General features: G+C 57.0%; 5 protein-coding genes across 17 annotated transcripts; 3 read left to right on the forward strand and 2 right to left on the reverse strand.

The window, feature by feature from the left end:
• Positions 1-1,765: 1,765 nt before the first annotated feature.
• Positions 1,766-6,370, forward strand: CLIC1 (chloride intracellular channel 1). Of its 2 annotated transcripts, none has more exon segments than NM_001082111.1 (6): positions 1,766-1,804; positions 3,560-3,669; positions 3,876-4,001; positions 4,134-4,240; positions 4,926-5,107; positions 5,977-6,370. In NM_001082111.1, coding segments are annotated over 6 exon segments (726 nt in total). In that variant the 3' UTR covers positions 6,139-6,370.
• On the reverse strand, positions 5,106-13,971 carry MPIG6B (megakaryocyte and platelet inhibitory receptor G6b). Of its 9 annotated transcripts, none has more exons than XR_007923015.2 (7): positions 13,278-13,971; positions 12,807-13,154; positions 12,561-12,651; positions 12,205-12,245; positions 11,982-12,085; positions 11,664-11,846; positions 5,106-5,561 (listed from the first exon to the last, which is right to left on the reverse strand). XR_007923015.2 is itself a non-coding variant. In XM_002714276.5 (6 exons), exons 1-6 carry the CDS (start codon positions 13,336-13,338, stop codon positions 11,742-11,744), a joined length of 732 nt encoding a protein of 243 aa, XP_002714322.1. In that variant the 5' UTR covers positions 13,339-13,971; the 3' UTR covers positions 10,173-11,741. The 9 variants fall into 9 exon arrangements, 5 of the variants coding, with proteins under 5 accessions (XP_002714322.1, XP_051710902.1, XP_051710904.1 ...); XR_007923014.2 differs by lacking the exon at positions 5,106-5,561 and adding an exon at positions 10,173-10,418; XM_002714276.5 differs by lacking the exon at positions 5,106-5,561 and having other exon boundaries at positions 10,173-11,846; positions 11,982-12,067.
• On the forward strand, positions 6,612-9,885 carry DDAH2 (DDAH family member 2, ADMA-independent). Of its 3 annotated transcripts, none has more exons than XM_002714278.5 (7): positions 6,612-6,902; positions 7,729-8,072; positions 8,188-8,287; positions 8,415-8,488; positions 8,648-8,767; positions 9,239-9,388; positions 9,566-9,885. In XM_002714278.5, the coding sequence occupies exons 2-7, from the start codon at positions 7,776-7,778 to the stop codon at positions 9,680-9,682; spliced, it is 858 nt and encodes a 285-aa protein (XP_002714324.2). In that variant the 5' UTR covers positions 6,612-6,902; positions 7,729-7,775; the 3' UTR covers positions 9,683-9,885. The 3 variants fall into 3 exon arrangements, with proteins under 3 accessions (XP_002714324.2, XP_008260808.2, XP_069930301.1); XM_008262586.4 differs by lacking the exon at positions 6,612-6,902 and adding an exon at positions 7,138-7,594; XM_070074200.1 differs by lacking the exon at positions 6,612-6,902 and having other exon boundaries at positions 7,607-8,072.
• Positions 12,394-17,288, forward strand: LY6G6C (lymphocyte antigen 6 family member G6C). Of its 2 annotated transcripts, XM_070074201.1 has the most exons (5): positions 12,394-12,493; positions 14,267-14,353; positions 14,594-14,712; positions 16,071-16,181; positions 16,608-17,288. In XM_070074201.1, exons 3-5 carry the CDS (start codon positions 14,661-14,663, stop codon positions 16,820-16,822), a joined length of 378 nt encoding a protein of 125 aa, XP_069930302.1. In that variant the 5' UTR covers positions 12,394-12,493; positions 14,267-14,353; positions 14,594-14,660; the 3' UTR covers positions 16,823-17,288. The 2 variants fall into 2 exon arrangements, with proteins under 2 accessions (XP_069930302.1, XP_017200472.1); XM_017344983.3 differs by lacking the exon at positions 12,394-12,493 and having other exon boundaries at positions 14,220-14,353.
• Positions 17,289-17,929: 641 nt separating this feature from the next.
• On the reverse strand, positions 17,930-20,092 carry LY6G6D (lymphocyte antigen 6 family member G6D). Its single transcript, XM_017344982.3, has 3 exons — positions 19,959-20,092; positions 19,712-19,864; positions 17,930-18,256 (listed from the first exon to the last, which is right to left on the reverse strand). Exons 1-3 carry the CDS (start codon positions 20,011-20,013, stop codon positions 18,033-18,035), a joined length of 432 nt encoding a protein of 143 aa, XP_017200471.1. The 5' UTR covers positions 20,014-20,092; the 3' UTR covers positions 17,930-18,032.
• Positions 20,093-20,320: the final 228 nt, after the last annotated feature.

The following is a 20,320-nucleotide window of genomic DNA, read 5'->3' on the forward strand; positions in this document are numbered from 1 at the left end:
GGAAATTCAGGCACACTACCTTGTGGGTAGCCATGTCAGCCAGCCAAAGTCAATATTGGTGGATCAAGGCAGCTGTGGCTATAGAGATGTAGAGAACAGAGAGGCAGGAGAGACTGCCAAACCTGTCTGAGCCTGAAGCTGTCCCCCATTACCCACAGTTTGTCCCGGAGGGGAGGTCTTTATGGGGCAGATCTGGCGGTCACTGGCTAATCAGAATAGGAGAGGACCTGGGAATCCCCCGCCCGCAGGAGGAAGGGAGGGCCTGTGTGCAGATTTTGAGGGTAACCATGGAGGGAATTCACACACACACACACACACTCCCATCCTCCACCCTTTTAGGCTGCTGGAATTCACGGAGCAAACACCAAGTATGCCTTCTGTTTCTGAGGATGCCAGATAAGCTTTCCCCCAGGGAGGAGAAAACCCACAGAAGAGGAAGCCCAGGAGGAAACCACTAACTGCTGGCTGCCAGCAGTGCAGCACCCCACCCCACCCACTCCTCGCCAGACTCCCTCCTCTTCTTTACGTTTCAAGGCCGGTTTGGCTTCCACGGTCTCGTGTTCTCCCAGGTGTTTCTGGGACTGCGGGTTTTTTTTTTTTTTTTAATCAGGCAGAAGGAGGTGAGGAAGAAAGAGAAACGATGCTTGGACAGAAGAGAAACTCAGGACAAGGAGGCTGGAATAGGTCTTCTTTAGGGGATATATTCTAGGGCTTTTTTTTTTTTTTTTTGGAAGCAGGTCATAAGAGTTTGGTAGACCCTCCCCAATCAAGGTGATGGGGAGGGTGAGTGCTTCCCTTCCTCTGTCATTCCTACTTCTTTGTGTGTACCCAGGATGCCACTCACGGCACTCTGTCTGATCTTTACTTTATTCCCATGATAGGACCAGATAGCACCGCACCCCCAGGGTCAGTGCAGCTCCATCCTGGATAACCCCATGCATGCACCTCATGCCCCAGGCAGCCAGCCAGGGAGGAGAGGATGGGGGGCCCAGAAGGGGTCCCAGGATGGGGAGCAGAATTGGGAGCACTAAAACTGGTGCAGGCCTCCCCTGCACTGAAGCCTCATGGCTCAGCGCTCTGTGCCCTAGCTCAAGGCCTCCTCTCTCCCTTCCCGTCTTCTGCACCACCCTTCACGGTGCCCTACTCCCAGTCCCTCTGCCATTTCCAAGTTCTCCTCCCAGGCCACAGTCCTAGCAACCCAGACTCAGGACTGGCGCCTGGGAGGAATGCAGAAGGAACGACCACCTTTCTGTCCTAAGATCCTGTCTCTGGCTCTTCAAGGGCGTTCCCAAGCTGTTAGCCAGGGTGAAGTGGGATTGTCCGCTGATTAATGAAGCAGGGAAACTGAGGCAGGAAAAAAATGCCATGTGTGTTCAGGAGAGGTCAGAGAAAGAGTTCCCAGGACCCTCTTCCTCCTCCCCATTTCTGATCTTTAGAAGTACCTCCCCTCTGGACCCACTCCCTAGGTCTCCCAGTCCCGCCCCCTCCAGTCCCCTCCCCAGGTTCAGGGCGGGGCTGGCCGGTGAGTCAGCGGCTCTCTGATCCAGCCCAGGAGGGGACCGAGCTGGCAAAGCTGGGCGTGGGGTGCACTGGGCCGGTGGGGAGGCTGTGTCTGGAGGGAGAGGATTTGATCAGGCTTGTGTGGCGCTGAAGGGACTGCCCTTGGTCTGAGGGAAGAGAAGCCCCGACCGTGAGACCGCCTTCCCTGGTCCCGGCCCCTCCCAGTTCCCCCAGCGACTGCTGCTTCCTGGTCCCCGACGCAACCATGGCTGAAGAGCAACCACAGGTCGAACTGTTCGTGAAGGTAAAGAACACCTCCTCTCTCTGGGCCCCGGCCGAATTCCTGGAAGCCAACTCTCGGCTTTCCCCAGATCCAGCTCCGACTCTCCACCCCTTCCCTCCTTCACCCCTACCCCAAATTCCACGTGCAGTCTTTGTGGTGTGCGTGCGGAAGGAGAAGCCCATTAACTTTGAGCGGGGAATGGGAGTTGTAGAATAAACCCTGCAAAGTTTGTCAAAGAGATGGAGGAAGGCACGGGAAAGGGAGAGTTCCCAGGAGTGAGACGGTGGGGAGGGGGCGGGGGCCGGCAGGGTTTGGGAAGGGCAGCTAAGATCGGCAGGTGCGGGGGTCCAGGAGGAGGTTGGCCTGGGAAGAACTGGTGCGGTGGAAGGAACGGGAGAGGAGAATGGGAGTGGAGTTCACGGGGCAGGGCTGGAAAGCAAGGCGTGACACGGAACAGCTAGCTACACGACTGGGGAAGCGGCAGAGGGGAGCCGGTGGCCAGGGGCTGAGTTCCGCAGGAGCTGCCCTGAGGTTAGGTAGGGAGAGCTGGGTCAGGGCATTCCAGATATGGGAGTTGTTGGAGACTCGCCCCAACTCTGTCCTCCCCGTGGGGAGGGGGGGGTTTAGGATGAAGAGAGGTGGTCTCACGGCAACTGCGTGTCAACACCTCGCACAGCCTTGTCTGGGTCCGCCCCACTCCCCACCCCCGCCCAGCCCCGCATTCTTTCCCGGCCTGGGACCTGAGGTCCGAGCTCCTCCCTCCCTCCTCCTCCCTGCTCTGCTCGGTTCGCATCGCCCCATTGGCACCTTCTCCCCACCCTCCACGTCCCTGCCTCCTTTCTCTCTGCTTCCCCCTTTCGTTCGTCTCATCCTTGAGTGTTCTTGTTTCTCCCTCTGCTTTCGGCAGCCATTCCCTCTCCCTGGGCCCGCCCCCTTAGGTGTGGTCCCCACCTCACTCTCAACCTGGCCTCCGGGGCTCTTTTTCCGCCTGGGTGAGGCTGCCCGCAGAGGTCCTGGCCCTGAGTCCTGTGTCAGGAGGATTATCTGGAGCCTGAGGAGACCCCTGGCAGGGGGACCTGGGGCTGGGGGCTGGAGGGGTGGCCTTAGCTGCTCAGGCCTCGGCCTCACAGGTCCCTGCCCCCACCACTTCCTTGTCAGGAAGGAAGCTGCTGAGGCCGGAGACACAGAGATGAATCACCCTCAGCCTGGGGGGAGGTGTCCCTGGGGGGATGAGATCACCACTTGCCAGTTCCAGGGCAGCCCTCCATGCAGGGCCCCCCACCTCTGAGGACCCAGCTGCCAGAGACTGCGTGGATGGAGGTGTCGTAAGCTGGAGTTCTGCCTTCTAATCTCGCCCCACTTCTGTACTCAGACTCCATCTCATTCTGGAATCCAGGAACCGGGGGAGCGGACCTACAACTCCGGCCTCACCCAAGCCCCACACTCTTGCCTCTGTAGAATTCTGATCCTCTGAGTTCTCTAAGACCTGTTCCCCGCTGCATACCTCCCACCTGTCCTCAGCCCCTGGGCATCCAGAAGCCTGCCCCTGCCTTTGCCCTTGCCCTCGCTTTGACCCAGGCCCAAAGGTGGAGAACCCAGTCTTCTAGGTAGAGCTCAGTGAAGGGACAGTGTGTGTGTGTGTGTGTGTGTGTGTGTGTGAGTGAGATGAGGACACAGAAAACAGCCGATGTGGGTGGGGGCAGGAGATGCGGAGAAAGACCCGGGGTTCAGTGGGGTGCACCAGGCCTAACCTTGGAGTGGGGGTTGCTTTTTCAGGCTGGCAGTGATGGGGCCAAGATCGGAAACTGCCCCTTCTCCCAGAGATTGTTCATGGTACTCTGGCTCAAGGGAGTCACCTTCAATGTCACCACCGTCGACACCAAGAGGTGGGTCCACTTCTGGTTCTCTTAACACCCTTTGTGTCCACCCATGTGAGCACACACACCCTCACCCCCCTAAACCTTTCCATCTTAAATTAACCCCCTCCTTCCTTCCATCCGGAGCCCCTTCTCTTCCTTTCTCCCTCCATTCCCCCTTTCTGGCTCTCCCTGACCCTCTCCGTTCCTGTCTTGATGCCTGGTCCCTTCTCCAGGCGGACCGAGACAGTGCAGAAGCTGTGCCCAGGAGGGCAGCTCCCGTTCCTGCTGTATGGCACTGAAGTCCACACAGACACCAACAAGATCGAGGAATTTCTGGAGGCAGTGCTGTGCCCTCCCAGGTAAAGGGGCACCTGGAGGCGGGGGGAGGAGCTGGGAGACTGGGAAACAGATGGCGCGGAGGCTGGGGCAGCGGAGCTGGCTGAGGCTCCTCCCAGAAGGGATCTTACCTGCTTTTTCCCATTGGCTTTCAGGTACCCAAAGCTGGCAGCTCTGAACCCTGAGTCCAACACGGCTGGGGTAGACATATTTGCCAAATTTTCTGCCTACATCAAGAATTCAAACCCAGCGCTCAATGACAGTAAGTCTTGTGGGTCAGAAAACCGAGTCCTAGGAGGAACGGAGAAGGCCCAGGCATTGGGATACAGCAGGGGCACCTGGGAGTTCAGATGTCAGGGAGGTGGAGCAGATATCTGCAGAACTTTCCCCCTCCTCCCTTGTCGGGCTACCCCTGCATTTCCCTGCATTCTCGTTGGCTGAGGCTTTTAAAGGCCCTCTCATTTGTTCCTTAGCTTCTTTTGCCCTCCTGGGGACATTAGTTGGCCGTTGGTGTATTTTTCTGGAGAATAAGGTTATACTTAAGAACCATGACCCTAGATCCAGACTACTTGAATATGAAGGTGCTTCTAAAAGTTCATGGGAAAAATGGAACTGGAAGTTTATTTTGGTGCAAAAAATTGGTTGAAGTCCATGAATAGTTTCTTCATGGTATGTATTGTCCACAAACTTGGTGAAGTACACCTGTAGGAATCCAAATAGCTGTGTGACTGTGAGAAATTCATGGAATCTCTCTGTAAATCCACTTCCGGATGTATCAAATGAGGTGACAATACCTGTTCCCTGTGCTGAGGTGAGACTGAAGAGAGTTTTTTGTTTCTAAAGTTCTTAGAATAACCTATAGAAAACTACATTAGCATTTGCTGTTTATTTCTGGAACTGTGTTGGGCTTCTCCTGATGTGCCGACCAAACCTCCTGTCTTGCGCAGATCTGGAGAAGGGGCTCCTGAAAGCCTTGAAGATTTTAGACAATTACCTGACCTCCCCCCTCCCCGAAGAAGTGGATGAGACCAGTGCTGAAGATGAGGGTATCTCTCAGAGGAAGTTTCTGGATGGCAATGAGCTCACCCTGGCGGACTGTAACCTGTTGCCAAAGCTGCACATAGTACAGGTAGGTGGTCTTTGTGTCAGGAGGGGGCGACTGCTGGGAAGGCTCTTTAATGAACTCCCACATGAGCTTCCTGTGACAGCCACTCCTAAGCAGACCCCACCCCCGAGGGAATTACATCCCATGATACAAGCCAGCCGTGCAGACAGGCTGAGAGGAACACATCCCGGTATGACCCTCAAGAATGCTCTTCCAGTCTCTGTATCTCTGCCAAATCCCCAGATCAGACACAGCAGCCTTTTCCTAATGTCAAAGCTTTAACTGTAGCTTCCGTCTCCACTTCCTCTTGTGTGAGATGAAAACTGCTGCTTCCCATGTCGTGTCTTAAAGCTGTGGTTTAGTTTGTGAAACATGGTCCATTGTCAGCCAGCCATGCAGGGGTGTCACGAACATCTGTGCACTAGGCATTGACACGAAGATGTGCGGTGATTGGTCCTTGCCATCGAAGGACTGAAATCTAACACAAGATAATGAAACATTTGCACTAAAGTTAATACATGACTTAAAGTCAAGTGAAAAAGACAAAAGTCACTGTGGGGGTTGAAGGGAATTTTATGGTATGCGAGATCAGGGGACAAGCAGCATCATGGCCTGGGGTGGACTGGGAAAGGAGCTGGCTAGTAATGGCCAGGATTCCAGCACATGAAGAGGTATTACAAAAGACTGGGAGCTGCAAAAGCTGATTGGAGAGGATTCATATGGGAGATAAGATTTGATAGGAAGAGAAGCCAGATGATGGAGATTCTTGAATGCCTGGGCAAGAAGGCGGGACTTTATCGTGTTGACCTTGGGAGAGGGAAAAGGCGACAGCATGGCAGGCAATGTGGCCTTCCTGGGACTTACACTTTGGTCTCTCCCCTGCCCACCCCCAGGTGGTGTGTAAGAAATATCGGGGGTTCACCATCCCAGAGGTGTTCCGGGGAGTGCACCGGTACTTGAGCAACGCCTATGCTCGCGAAGAATTCGCCTCCACCTGTCCAGATGATGAAGAGATTGAACTGGCCTACGAGCAAGTGGCCAAGGCCCTGAAATAAGCCCCTGCTGGGGCTCCCTCACCGGCTTCCATCTTCTCCACGAAAGCCCTGGGTGGTTTCCACATTGCTACCCAATGGACACATTTCCAGAATGGCAGAGGATCCTGGAGTACTTGTGTGGGCTGGGGTGGGCAGGGCGATGAAGGGAAAGGAAGGAGACCTGGATGAGGTTTTTATTGTGGGTGGGGTGGGTAGGACAACCGTATTTCAGTAATAAAACCCAGAATGAAAATGTGCCGTTTTTACACAAAAGGGTTTTGGAGTGTGGGTGACATGGAGTGAGGGGTGGGAGCGGCGATCTTGAGGACAGAGCGGAGGTCAGGAATCAAGAAGGGGAGTGTTTGTGGTGGGGCTGCCATTTTCAGTCGGTTCACCGTAGCGTGCTGTGGTCCGTGCCGCATTTGCAGCCCCGCCGCTAGGGCAGGCCAGAGCAGGGTGGGCCTGAGCTGTGCTCACCCGGGCGGTGCCGACTTCGGGGAAGGGGGGCGCCGTCCGGGTGGAGTGGGCGCGGCCTGGCAGGGCGGAATGGGCGTGGCCTGGGGATGCCCCGCCCCGTCCCGCTTAGACAATGCCCCGGAGCCGCCAGACCGCCGCGCCCCCACCCCATCGTAGCACAAGAGCTCGCCTACCCAGGGACCCCTCCAAAAGCCTGAACACCCAGGCCCCGTGGCTTCAAGACTAGGAGTCCCTTCACCAACTCTGTCCTCTGGGGGTGGGGCCCCAGCCGAGATCTCAGCGCGGCAGGAGTGGGGGTGGCCGCTGGCGTGAGTATGGGGTAGAGAATGTCCCCTGGACCATATGGGGGCTGGAGTCTGGGGGTGCCCGGCCCGCGCTAGCATCCGACCAAGTGCACGGGGGGCCGGCATTTGGGTGCGGAGCTGGGCGGCTGGACTTGGGGGGGGCCGTCCTGGATACTAGAGTGGCCCGCGCACCCCAGAACCACGCCCCGTCTCCCCGCCCCTCGTATTTCGTTTTAGACCTCTCCCAGTCCTCCGGGACTCGGTCTGGTTTACACTGGGTCGCGCTAGGGGCAGCGTGACCCGCCGGGGTGGAGAGAGGATGCTTAACTCCTTAGGCTCTCGTTCCTCCGTCCCTGCGCCTCTCTCCCTTCCTCGTTCGGGCATCCAGCACTTCGGTCTCGGAGGCCCTGACTCCCCCCACCCCCCAGCTTTCTCCTTCTGTCCCATAACCCCTGTGGGTCTGTCCCCGGCCGGTCCTAGGGTCCCACCAGCTCAGAGCAGCTGAGGGTTAAGGGGGCGGGGCCGCTGCATTTTTGGGGAGTGAGCGCATCCTAGCGGCAGCCAAAGAGGGGCGTCCGGCAGGGACCCTATGAAGCCCCCGAGCAGGGGCAACAGGTGTTCTGCAGCTTAGGGATCACGGTCTTGTTCCTCAGACTCTTTTTAAAGAAGCCAGCCTTCGAGAGTGTGGGGTGGAGTGAGGTCGACGGGAGAGGAAGGTCTGGAGGGGGTGGGGCGGGGTGGGAGGGGCGTCCGGCGATGGCCGGGGGAACACCCGGGCCGCTCTTAACCACCCCTCTACACCCCTCTCCTGAGACTCTGTCTCTGCCTTTCTGTCACTTCTCCCAAACAGGTGAAGCAGAAAAACAGAAGTCAGCACGACCGGACTGTGTGGATGGGATGGGAACGCCGGGGGAGGGGCTGGGCCGCTGCTCCCATGCCCTGATCCGGGGCGTCCCGGAGAGCCTGGCGGCGGGGGACAGTGCCGGGGCTGGCCTTCCGGCTCTGGACCTGGCCAAAGCTCAAAGAGAGCACGGGGTGCTGGGTGGTAAACTGAGGCAGCGACTGGGGCTGCAGCTGCTGGAACTGCCTCCCGAGGAGCCCCTGCCTCTGGGACCACTGCTCGGCGACACGGCCGTGATCCAAGGGGACACAGCCCTAATCACACGGCCCTGGAGCCCAGCCCGTAGGCCAGAGGTGAGCACCATGGCGCGGGCATGGTAGGGGGAAGGGTGGGAGGAGCTGGAGGTCGCGGATGCGGAAGAAGTGGGAGCTGGGGGTGTTGCCACCTCCCACTCTCCTCTGCCCTAAGGTTGATGGGGTCCGCAAAGCCCTCCAGGACCTAGGGCTCCGAATTGTGGAGATGGGAGATGAAAACGCGACCCTGGATGGCACCGACGTTCTCTTCACCGGTGAGGCTGTGGTGCTGGCATTCCTGGGTCTTGGCATAGGGGAGCGGAGTTTGGGAGCCTGGACTGCCTTGAGCCTTGTTTCCAACTCATTCTCACCCTCAAACTTCCGTGGCTTCCCCGGGCTCAGGCCGGGAGTTCTTCGTAGGCCTCTCCAAGTGGACCAATCACCGAGGAGCAGAGATAGTCGCCGACACATTCCGGGTGAGGAGAGGGACCAACCGGGAGGGATCAGGGTGGAGGTGGGGGTTAGGGGAATGGGGGCACCAGCGGGGGTTGGAGGTGCCTGGGGGCCCTCTGGGAAGGGAGGGGCTCTCTTGTGCAGGTTGCGCCCCCTGAATACCTCCCCTTGTTCCCCCTAAGGACTTCGCCGTCTCCACTGTGCCTGTCACAGGCCCTAGCCACCTGCGCGGCCTCTGTGGCATGGGAGGACCCCGCACAGTGGTGGCTGGAAGCAGTGACGCTGCCCAGAAGGCTGTCAGGGTGAGGAGGGGCAGACCTGGGTGGAGTAGGGAAGGTAGGGATCTGGGAGGCTTAGGGGGATGAGCTCCAACCCTGTCCTCAGTGAGCTGCCCATCTAATATGGAAGAATTGGCAAGTAAACAGGAAGTTACAACAGCAGGAGAGGGAGCTAGGAGACCCCAGAACTGGGGCCATGCCAGGAACCTGCCCTTCCAGAGTTTCAGAAACAGCCCCGCAGTGGCATCCAAGCTGTGTCTGGAAGGATGGACGGGACGGACAAAGTGGGGGTGGGGGGAGGGAGAAGAGGGTTGCAGGTGGAAAGGGTTACATGTGGGTCCCGGGTGGACGTTAGCAGAGGTAATCTCGCAGCGTTAGCACAGTGTCCGACAAACAGTAAGCTCTCCGCAAATGGATCCCCGTCCCCAGCTCTCACTGCTGGGAGGGTGGTCAGGCTCAACTGGGGAGAACCGAACACTTCCTCTTTCCTCCCAGGCCATGGCCGCGCTGACAGATCACCCATACGCCTCGCTGACCCTCCCAGATGACGCAGCTGCCGACTGTCTCTTTCTGCGACCTGGGTTGCCAGGTGCACCCCCTTTTCTCCTGCACCGAGGAGGTGGGGACCTGCCCAACAGCCAGGAGGTGAGGGAGGGCAAAAGTTCCTCCACCCACAAAACCAACCAGAGGAAGGAGTCTCAGGCTTTCTTAGTGGGAGGGGGAAGGCCTACCTTTTCTAGAAGGTGGGATGGGGGCCTCTGAGGCCTGAGGCTCTGGCCTCAAGGTCTTCCTCTCCCTCTCCCACTCTGTGTCCCCCTGCAGGCACTGCAGAAGCTTTCTGATGTCACCCTGGTACCTGTGTCCTGCTCGGAACTGGAGAAGGCTGGAGCTGGGCTCAGCTCCCTCTGCCTGGTGCTCAGCACACGCCCCCACAGCTGAGGGCCTTGACCTTGGGGTCCTGGCAGGTCGGGGATGGGGCAGCATAGAATGTAGAAGGGGGAAGAAGGTTAGGTAGAGGACGGTGAGTAGGTGGCAGTAGGGGGAGAGAACTCCAAGACTGGGGGGAGGGCATAGTGTGGGAAAAAGGATGGGGCTACTGGGTGAGTCCTCTCTCAGAATCAATAAACTAGAATTGGCTTTTAGACTGGGCTGTGGCTTGTGTCTTACTGGGGGGCAAAGGGCAAGCCAAACCTGAGGCTGGGGTCAGTGGTAGGGAACTGGGTACTTACTGACTCACTGCCCCACCCTGTCATAGGCGCTGGGCACCCGGGGCACAAGATAGAGTTTCTGTTGCAGAAGCATAATCCAGGGCAGAAAAGAAGCATATGGGTGGATCACTCCTTGAATTTATCTCAATAGCAGATGATTCAGACTGGTGGATTACCGGTCCACCCTTATTTGGTAGAGAAGAAGAAATGATGTCTCCAGGGACAGTCCCTCTCATTTATTCATTTACTGAGGCTTAGCAGTGGTACCAGAAGGGTCAGTCTCCTCGTCAGGGAGCTCACAGGGCACGGAAATGCCTTACACACGGAATACAGGTTGTGATGGAACAAGTCGCAAGAGGCTGTTTCTTTGAGAGAAATAAGGAAGTTCAAAGTGTACACAGTGGTGGGCAAGGAGGGGTAGGGGCGCAGGAACAGCTCTCCAGAAGAAGGTACACTGGAACTGAGTCCTGAGGATAAATAAGAATTAGCACGTCGGGCCGTGGAGAGAAGGGGGAGAGTCATCGGGCCAAAGGATTTGCATTAAGCAAAAGTGCATTCTGGGGCTGAGGAGGGCGCCTCTAAGGTTGGCATGCTGTGTGCGTGTGAGGTGTCAGCGATAAGCCGGGAGACTGGACAAAGCCAGGGCCCAAAGGGTCCCGAGAGAGAAATACTGCAGGCTGTCAGGAGAGAGTCCCACTTGGGGAGGATCTCCCAGCTCCAGGGAGGAAGCCCAGGATGGCTGGAGGGCACGGTGGCTACGGGCAGCTCAGGAAGGCAACACAGAGAGGACATTCAGATGCCAGTGCTGGACAGACAAGAGTGGAGACTTGACAGGGACATTGTAAAGGTGTGACTCCATGGCTCACTGTGTGGGAGGGAGGCAGGAAGGGAGATCTATATGACTCCCAGTTTCTGGCTTGGGCAACTGGGTTGATCGGGCCAATGCAGAGGAGGGTTAAGAAACTAGGTTGGGAGATGACAACGCGTTGGGTTGCCCATGCTGTGTGCGCAATGCCTGGGGCCAGCCAGGCTCCAGGGACTGATTGGAAAGCCCAGGTCTGAGATCTGAGCTGGACAGAGAAGAGTTCTTGGTGTCACTTGAGAGGTGGGGGCTGTGAATGAGAACTTCCCAAAAGAGGGGGAAGGGAGAGAAAGCCTGGGGAGAATCTAGAAGGATGAGGAATACCCTGAGCGCATAGAGTGCCAGGAAGAAAAAGTCCAGAAAGAGAATGCCAGAGCAGAGGAACCCGGAGTTTAAACAAGGGAGTCATCAAAGGCCAAGCCAGGAGAACGTGGAAAAATAAATATCTCCACCAGGACATCCTAGCAGCCTCACAGAGAGCAGATGGACAATTTCAGAGAATAAGCAATGAGGATAAAGCCAAGGAGAAGAAAATAGAAGAGGCAGGTGTACGGTTCTGGCTCAGAAAGCTTGATTGAGAAAAGCTTGATTGGGAAAAGAAAAAAAAAAAAGATGCTTGATTGAGAAGGGAAGAGTTACAGCACCTGTCTGGGAGCTGGGAGTTGTTGATGCCTTAAGATGGGGAGATGGGCTTCGATCAGGTTTAGAGAGAACACTGGTGACGAAGGAGGCGCGGAAGTTACAGCAGAGATGGGAGTAAGCGAAGGAGCAAGGTCAAAGGCAAAGACAGCCCGGACCTTGGGTCTCCTGACTCCCAGTATAGCGCTCGTCTCTCTCCCATGGTACTGACCTCTTCTAGTTGAGGGACCAAGAAAGGGAGGGGGGTTATGGAGGGCGAAGGACTCTCAGCTTGGGTGGGAGTTTCTCTTCAAACCACAACCGCATACACTGTGGAGGCATCCCCAGGGACGGTTGTGGACAGCCAGCGGGGCCTCCTGAGGGCCGAGTGGTCCAGGTCGGCGTAGAGCAGGCTCTGCAGGAGGTAGGGAGGAAGGCGCAGGGTGGGGTGGGGTCTCAGCCCCCTGACTCCCTTGGAGTCCACTTTTCTTTCTTGGCTCACTTTCCTTAGGCACTCTGGCCAGTCCCTTTCCCATCCCCAATCCCTTACCGGCTCCTGGTCCAGGTCCCCTGGGCTGGTGGGCTCCTCCTCCTCCTGCTTTACTGGACTCTGGGGTTCCACTTTCACGAGTGGAGCTATGTGGTGGGACAGAGCTGAAGGATGAGGAGAAAGGAACCAACTTGTCTGCTCCCAGTGAGGGCTCAAACTCGGAAATTGAAGGGTTAGGGAATATGCAAGTGGGAGAAGGAGAATGGGGTGGAGTTAGTCTCACCAAAACTGGGGAGTGGTCGAGGCGGATGCGGGGGCGAGCGCCTGTAAGGGACGTACAAGAGTCTCTGAGAGTCACCAATCTGGTCGCCCAGGTTCTCCTCGGCGCCAATGACAACCCAGGTACTGGCAGGCTCTGGGCGGTGAAACGACTTGGGCTCCACCCCCACAGATAGGCCGGCCCACGCGCCCATCTCGCTCCGCCGCTCCAGTCAGGCCTCCTCGCTCCCGAGTTCTGACCTCTCCTGCTCTCCAAACCTCGCCCAGGGCTCCTGAGCTAGCTCTTAGCGAAGGTCTGGCCCTGCCCCTCCCACCTCTCTGCCACGCCCCTTTAAGCCAAGCCTCGCCCCTCGTGCTCACCGGCGCCGCCACCAGACCACGCCCAACGCTGCCAGTCCCAGCAGCAGCCCAGCGCCCAGCAACGGAAACAGGAGCTGGGGATACACGGACCCTGGGGGAACAGCGTGGCGGGGAGGGATGCCGAGGTCAGGGGGACCATGACGGACCACTAGCGCTCTTGTTCAAGAAACCCCTGCGAACGTCCCCGGGCCTCCCCTGGGTGTGTGTCTGGGCTGAATCTCCTTGTGCTCCCAGGCCTCCACCAACCGTGCGTGGGCCCCTGGGCCCTGCAGTTGGCACTGTCTCCCAGCACATGAAGCACCGTGCGGCTCTCGTCCTTGTGGTGGCCCTTGCAGAAAAAAGTGCCCGAGTCCCCTGTGCTCAAGAGCAGCTCCAGCCACCGGATCCCGGGATCCAGGGAGCGTAGGCGGCCGGCAAAGGGCTGGAGCGCAGGCACCGTGGGTGTCCTGCCGGAAGAGGCCCAGAGGATTGGGCGGCGTCCTTTGGACAGGCCCCTGCATGCGGGGAAGCTAGGTGCCCAGGCCCAGCGGACTGGGTGTGAGACCCCCGCGCAGGAGAGATTCACGCGATCACCAGGGCGGCCGTCCAGGGAAGCTAGGGGAGGCCAGGGCACAGTAGTTAGGGCAAGTCCACAGAGGGAGACCACCGCCAACCCTCTCTTTCCTCTTCCCTAGCGCCCTCTTCCCTATCACAACTTCCCCCGGGGGGAGTGCTTACCTGCTTTGTCCCCCTGGGCCCTGGGGAGCAGCAGAGGCAGCAGCTGCAGAACCAAGGCCATGGCTGGGTTGTGGTGGGACCAGGCAGCAAAGTGAATCAGCAGGGACACGGAGGGAAGTTGGCGAAGGCGGACGCCGGACGGACTGGGGACTCAGATAAGAGCCAGGGCACCGCCACCAGCTAGCGGGGTCCCGTTAGGAATCCTCCCAGGCCAAGTCGGCCCTACAACAGCCTTACAGGAGCACGTGTGCCTCCCCAGCTCCTTCGTTGTAGGAGCGCCAGGGAACACCTGGAAGCCGGCTGTCTAACTTCCCCACCTGCTTAAGCTGAGCAATGTGGGCAAGTCACTTAACCTCTCTGGTCTGTTTTCTTTTCTATACAATGGGGTGAAAAGCACCTGTTGCATAGGGCTTTGTGAGAACTAAATAAAGCATCCCGGGTAAAGTGCCTGAAACAATGGCTAATAGCGAGGAGCACTAATTAAGTGCTTGCCTTTATCACTACTACTTCTGTTCTTATTTTAGCTTCCACCTCACCTGCCTGTGCCCACGCTGAACCTCCCCAGCTGCAGTGCACTACCCAAGTCAGCAGGTTTTCACGGGGGAGGTGCATCTGAGCACATGCCTATGCCCCACACCCAAGACTTCAGTGGCCCTCACTGGACTGCAGCCACCAAGGTCCTGCCAAGCCCAAGTGGAGCTAAGGTTCTGAGAACCTGCAGCAAGCCCGAGGCAGCTCCTCCTCCTTAGTAGGCAGGCTGGCTGTCCTGGGAGGTGGCCCCAGTCCCCACTTCTGCTGCTGTGATGTCACAGAAGCCTCCATGAAGTCACAAACCTTCCACCCTGTGGCTGAGCAGGAAATGGGGAAGGTCCAGTGGGGACAGAATTGATCTCCATTGAGAGCCTATTCCTGCCAGCATGCACCTGCCAACACCCCCCAGGGACCAAATCTGGCCATCAACTTGGCCACATCTATTGTCCATTTCCCAGGAAGCAGCAGAGGCTACCACCATGGCCGCTGAAAAGCACAAAGGCCTTTGATGATCCTCCAGAGGACTGGGCCGTCAGGGACCTCAGGTGGGGTCAGGAGGCGTCTCGGCCTGAAACCAGGAACCAAAATAAGAGTCCCTCGTGGCGCCTCCCCTCCCCCATCCCTCACTCCTATGCCCACTCCCTACCTGGACCTGCTCAGCCCTCCCCACCCCTTGTCATTTCCCCTGGTCAGCTATGTGTAAATGGGGAGGGAGGTGCTACCAGAGGCAGGGAAGGGAGGGGCCTTCAGGAGTATAAATTCCAAAAAGGCCTCTCAACTCCCAGAGCCGGATCGCCCCGAAAATCCATCCTGCCGGTTGCTGCAACGGCTGCCACTCTCAAGACCCTCACAATGAAAAGCCTGCTGCTGTTCACCCTGTCCGCTCTGCTCGGCTGGGTCTCAGGTGAGCACCTGGGGGCCCCAAGAACCTGGTTCACCTGTCAGGCCCTTTGTATCTTGCCCTACCCGTTTCCCTATGTCACCCCACCGCTCAGGTCCTCCAGCACCCCCAGCCCCAACCGGCCCAGCTTTTCTGTGTCTCCAGGACCAGGCCTCCCCGACACATGCTCTTGGCTCCAAGTCTCAAGGACTCAGGTCTCCATCTGTCACTCTCCCGTCCAACCCCTGCCAAGGCTCCAGGGTTACTGTTCCTCACCCTGAAGTGCCCCCTTCTTGGAAACTCTGCTATCCAGTCCCCCGGCAGCCCATTCCAGGTCACAATTCTCCAGGATGCGGTTTGCTGGCCTGCTCGATCAGCTGCTCTCGGCAGGGTGTCCCCCTACAGACCAGGGCTCCTTCTGAGCCCCACCCGCCCCATCTACTCCATAGGGGATTTAGCTACTAAGCCACTGCCCTTCCTACCTCCCCCTGCTCCTCCCTGGGTTGCAAGCTTTCTGGATGGCTCCAATGACCGATTAGAACCTCCCAAGGAACACAGGAGTGTTCCTGAGCCTTCTAGAAAGGGGACACCAGGAACACTCACACCAGAGTGACGTTGGCTTCACTGACTACACTCGGCAGGCTCCTTCTGCTTGGACTGACCTCCCCCACCCGCCCCCACCTCACCAAACCTTCCATGCCCCTAACCTTGACTTAGCTGAAGCAGGAGCATCCAAGTGTTACCTTCAGCACCCAAGCCGCTCTGCTTGGCTGAGGTGCTAAGACAGAATCTAGTGATCCGTCTCCTAGATATTACGCCCTCCTGCCGGAGAGCTGGAATGAGAGGATTCCATTCAGGTCTGGTTCCTCTTCCCACGCTCTTGGCAGCCCAGACAGGTGAAGAACAAATTGCTCAAGGTACTCACAGGTGCATTTTTTTTTTTTTTTTGCCAGCCTCAAGTTCCAAGCCATTTCTGAAAGTGTGTACCCTCTATAGTTTTTATTTGTCAAGTTTCTTCCTATTTCAGATCTCCGTCTTCTCTCCCGTTCTTCCCCTACGGCATCCTCACATTCCATCTATCCCCTTCCTGTGTTTTCGTTGTGAGCTGTGTCCCTCTTGACTCATCCACAAACCGGGTGGAGTAAGGGAAGATATTTAGGGTGCGGCCCTTCCAAAAAGCAACAGCTCCACCCTCACCTGCCGCCCACTTTCCACTTTCGCCGCATCACTCACATGCTTTGTCCATTTCAGGCTAAACAGGACCCAGCACCCACTTGATGTGCTCTTCTCTGCCCTTCCGCCACCCCCGTGCCGCTCCCAGCTTAGCTTATCCCCCGTGAGTCAGACACCCCATCACCCCAGTCTGGCTTTTGTTTCCCCAGCTGACATCCGCTGTCACTCCTGCTACAAGGTCCCTGTACTGGGCTGTGTGGATCGCCAGTCCTGCCGCCTGGAGCCAGGACACCAATGCCTGACAACGAATGTGTACCTCGGTAACACCCCCTCCTTGAGTGGGGAGGGAGGGCAGGTGGAGACCCAGTGGGTGGGGTTGAGGCCCGACCGGGGCTTTGGTTGAGACGGAACAAGAGGCTCACAGCAATGATAACATGTGACCTAAGATGATTCTTGTGCCGGGCACTAACCTGTCTTTGGATGCATTGTTTCAACTCATCTTCATGACAGCCCTATGATGTGGGTGCTATTATCATAATGAGCAAACAGCCTCAGAAGGAGATAGTAGCGAGCCCAAAGGCTTGCAGTCAGCAGGTAATAGAATCAGGATGTGCAGGCGTGGGACAAGGAAGTGCAGAAGTAAGATTACACTGAGAAGAGATAAGGACCAGAGTTAGGAAGGAACCAAGGCTGGGTGAGTGCCACGTGCCCCTCAGCTGATCTCCCCGTCCACTCCCCCCTGCCAGGTAAGATGTGGGTTTTCTCTAACCTGCGCTGTGGGACACCGGAAGAGCCGTGTCACGAGGCCATCAACCAAACCAACCACAAGCTGGGCCTGATCTACAACACCACCTGCTGCAGCAAAGACAATTGCAACAGCCTGGCCCCGCGGCCCACTGCAGCCCTGACCGTGGTCTTCCTCACCTCCTTGGCTGGCCTCGGCCTCTGGCTGCTGCACTGAGACTCACTCCATGGCTGCCCCTCTCCCCACGTGCCTTAGCGCGAGCCTCTTGCCCTGCGTCTCCATAGCCCCTGCCTTCCCAGGCTGGTCTCTCTCTAGCTCCCTTTGTTCTGAAAAACATCTACCAGTCCTGTCCCATTTGTTTAACGACACAGGGCCCCAGAGTGCTCTCCCCATGCACCCCGTCCCCTCCACTCTGCTTTCCCAGAGTCCTCTCCCATTTCTCTCTGGACCACTCTAGCTCCTCCATTGGCCCCCTAGAAGCGCTCCGCAGTTGGCCTCCTGCGCTGGGGAGGGATTGGGATCTGGGCCTGAAATGGGGCTTCTGTCCTGTTCCCAGTGATGCATCCCAGGAAGGACCTGACGACCTCACGGCATGGGGCGGATTCTCCAAACTCTCGTTCCCATACGTACCCCATCTCCATACTCACCATTTCCCATTTTGAGTAATAAACGTCTGTGTCTAGCCAATTGTGTATTTATTGTCAGGGGACCTAAGTGTCAGCCCCCCTCCCAGGAACTAACACACTCGATGCCCGGTCCTGACCCAAGAAGCCTTCATGGAGGTTCCCTGGGAGGCTGGGCTGGGGCGGACGGTGGAACAGGTTTTTCAGGCCTCCATCTTTCCTTACAGTCTGAGGGTGGCACACAGGCCCCAGTGTTGGGGAAAACAACCCTTATGCTACAAGCAGGCCACACCCCTGATGTACTGCCAAGAAGGAGGTGCAGCCTCGCTGGGGACTCCCCAGAGCTGGTTACTAAGGGGCCCACCGAGCAATTCTCCTCTCATAGTCCTTGCATTTCCCTTCTCAATCCAAAATCCTCCTGTCAGGAGGAGCAAACAGGGCAAAGGGGAACCAAGTCAGACAGCCAGGGTCACAGAGTCCTCGTGAGGCCCCTCAGTGGCCCCCACTGCTAAGGAAGATCCGCCTAGCATCAGGTCCTTCCAGGTGCCACTGAGGGTAGATTCTGCACTGTCCTTTGGGATCTGAGTGGTTGAGGACCGCACCAGTGCGAGATGCTTGGAAAACCCCATGCTAGAAGCGGAATGCCCCCGCTTTACTCCTTCAGCCCTCCCACCAACAAAAGATACATGGAATTTTCCAGTCAGCTCTAGCGTGGTTTTAATGGCTCACAGAGGGAGTCCCTGAGATGTTCAGTTCTCCCTCACTCCCCTGCTTGCTCACGCCCTTCCCTGCCCCTACTCCCGCTACCCGCTCCACAGTCCCGGCAACAGCCAGGCCAGGGTGGTGGCTACTGCAGCCCAGATGCATGCTGGAGCCACGGTGCTTGCCACGGCGCTGTTGCACAGGTCTCCGAAGCAGCAGTTCCTGTGGGTTTCATAGGTCACGTCTCCCACCGACTCCACTTCTACTTGATTGCAACGATGCGCAGCCACGCAGGCCGGATGCTGATGGCCCAAGGTCATGGAGGCTGAGAGCAAGAATGAGACTAGGGTGTTGGACTCCTGGCTTCAGGGCTTGCATTCTGAGGCAGATGTGATTCAAGGAACCCAAAGGGATTCTCTGCAGCCCCCCCCCCAAAAAAAAACACCTCCCTGGAGTGTGGGGGGAAGAAGGGAGGGAAGGAGGAAGGGAGGGAATACCATTGTGTTCTTAGGATTTTATCTACAAAGCACATTGAATCTTTAAAAAAAATAATTAAAAATTAAAATAAAATACATTTTAAAAAAGAAGAGAAATTGAAACAAGCCTCTGCCTGCAGCACTGGCATCCCAAATGGGTGCCGGTTTGAGTCCTGGCTGCTCCTCTTCCAATCCAGCTCTCTGCTTATAACCTGGGAAAGCAGTGGAAGATGCTTCAAGTTCTTGGGCCCTTGCACCCTTGAGGGAGACCCGGAAGAAGCTCCTGGCTCCAGCCTGGCCCAGCTCTGACTATTATGGTCCTTTGAGGAGTGAACTATCAGATGAAGACCTTTCTCTGTTTCTCCCTCTATCTGTAACTCTGCCTCTCAAATAAATAAAATCTTAAAAAATAAATAAATAAAAGATCTCTCTGAACCGAGTGATCACTTGGTTGTGACTGACCTTGTGTGACAACCACTGATGTCACCTCAGGCACTGGGAAGGACACCACTTCTGTGGAATTCCTGCCTACAACACGTGATTTCAGACTCATCGTGAGACAATATCCAAATCAAGGGACTTTCCATAAACTGACATAGCATACAAACAAAAAGTTTTTAAAGAACATAAAATAACCTATCAGGGCTTTAAGACTGAGAACGTGCAGAGCATGGAGGAGACCAAGAACACGAGAACTAACCGCAGCGTGGGATCCTGGTCAGGGTTGTCGGCCAGGGAAAGGACTTGAGTGGAACAACTGGCTACATCGAATAAAGCCGAAATTAGTTGATAGTATTGCACCAGTGTGACTTTCCAGTTGTGATTATTGTAGGGTTACGAGAGAGGATGGCCTTGGGGGAAGCTGGGTGATGGATGTGCAGGAACTCTCTCTACTACTTTTGCAATTTTCTGTCAATCCAAAATTATCTCAAAAGTAGGGAAAAAAAAAAAAACAACAACAAACCACCCCCACCCCCTGATTCTTAGCTGATCCCTGACAGTCGAATTGCAGCTTCACATTTTGGTCCCTGCCTTCAAGGGGCAGGGTTTTCTCAGATATGAATGAATGTGGCCCGAGAGATTTTGTTCTGGAGAGCACAGGGAGGGAGGTGGGAGCACCGGACCGTGGGCCATCGGGTGGCTCAGTGCCAGGAGCCAGAAGGAGGGCAGACTGCTCTGCTCCAGCAGCGACACCATCTGCCCAGGCCAGGCTGAGCCTGGAAGGTTCTGGAAGGAGTGGGGGAAGGGCGGGGAGGCTGGAAGCAGGGAAGGGCTGAAGGAAGAGAGAGAAACTGAGGACTCACGGTTCCCAGATATCTTGACTTGTCCCAGGCCTGGTTGGGGTTTGCGGTCCAGGAAGCCACAGCGTTCGCCCTCGTCACAGGTGACTGTCACGGTCTCTTTGCAGGAGCTGCTGGGGCCGCTGCCGCCACAGTGGTAGCATCGCATGCGGTTTCCTGGCAGGAGAGAAGAGGCGCTGGACCCGGGCCCTCAGGGCTGGCAGAGTGGGGGCGCCAGTCTGCATGAGAGGGGCCTTGGCCACCTTCTTACCCAACGCTGCCCCCAGCAGGGTGCCAAGCAGGATCCACAGCAACTGGGGGTTCATGGCGTCTGCCTGTGTGAGCAGCTCTTCTCCCTCCCGCCCTCCCCCCTCCTGGCCCTGCTCTGTCAGCCTTATATCCCCCTGGCCCTGGGCTTTATGGGGCTTATAAAAAGGGAGGAAAGAGTCCCCCCCCCCGCAGGCACCAGGGGCCCCATGGGGACTGGGAGGGGCCCCACGGATGCTCTCAGCACCCTCTGGACCACGCCTAGGGATCCCCAAGTCCTCCTGTGGGTCCTTGAGGGTCTTCCTTCTCCACTGCATATCTGTGTGAGATTAGATTTTCTTCCTATTCTTCAACCTAAGCGACATA

This window comes from Oryctolagus cuniculus, chromosome 5 (genome assembly GCF_964237555.1).
Source record: "Oryctolagus cuniculus chromosome 5, mOryCun1.1, whole genome shotgun sequence".
Classification (NCBI taxonomy): Eukaryota; Metazoa; Chordata; class Mammalia; order Lagomorpha; family Leporidae; genus Oryctolagus; species Oryctolagus cuniculus.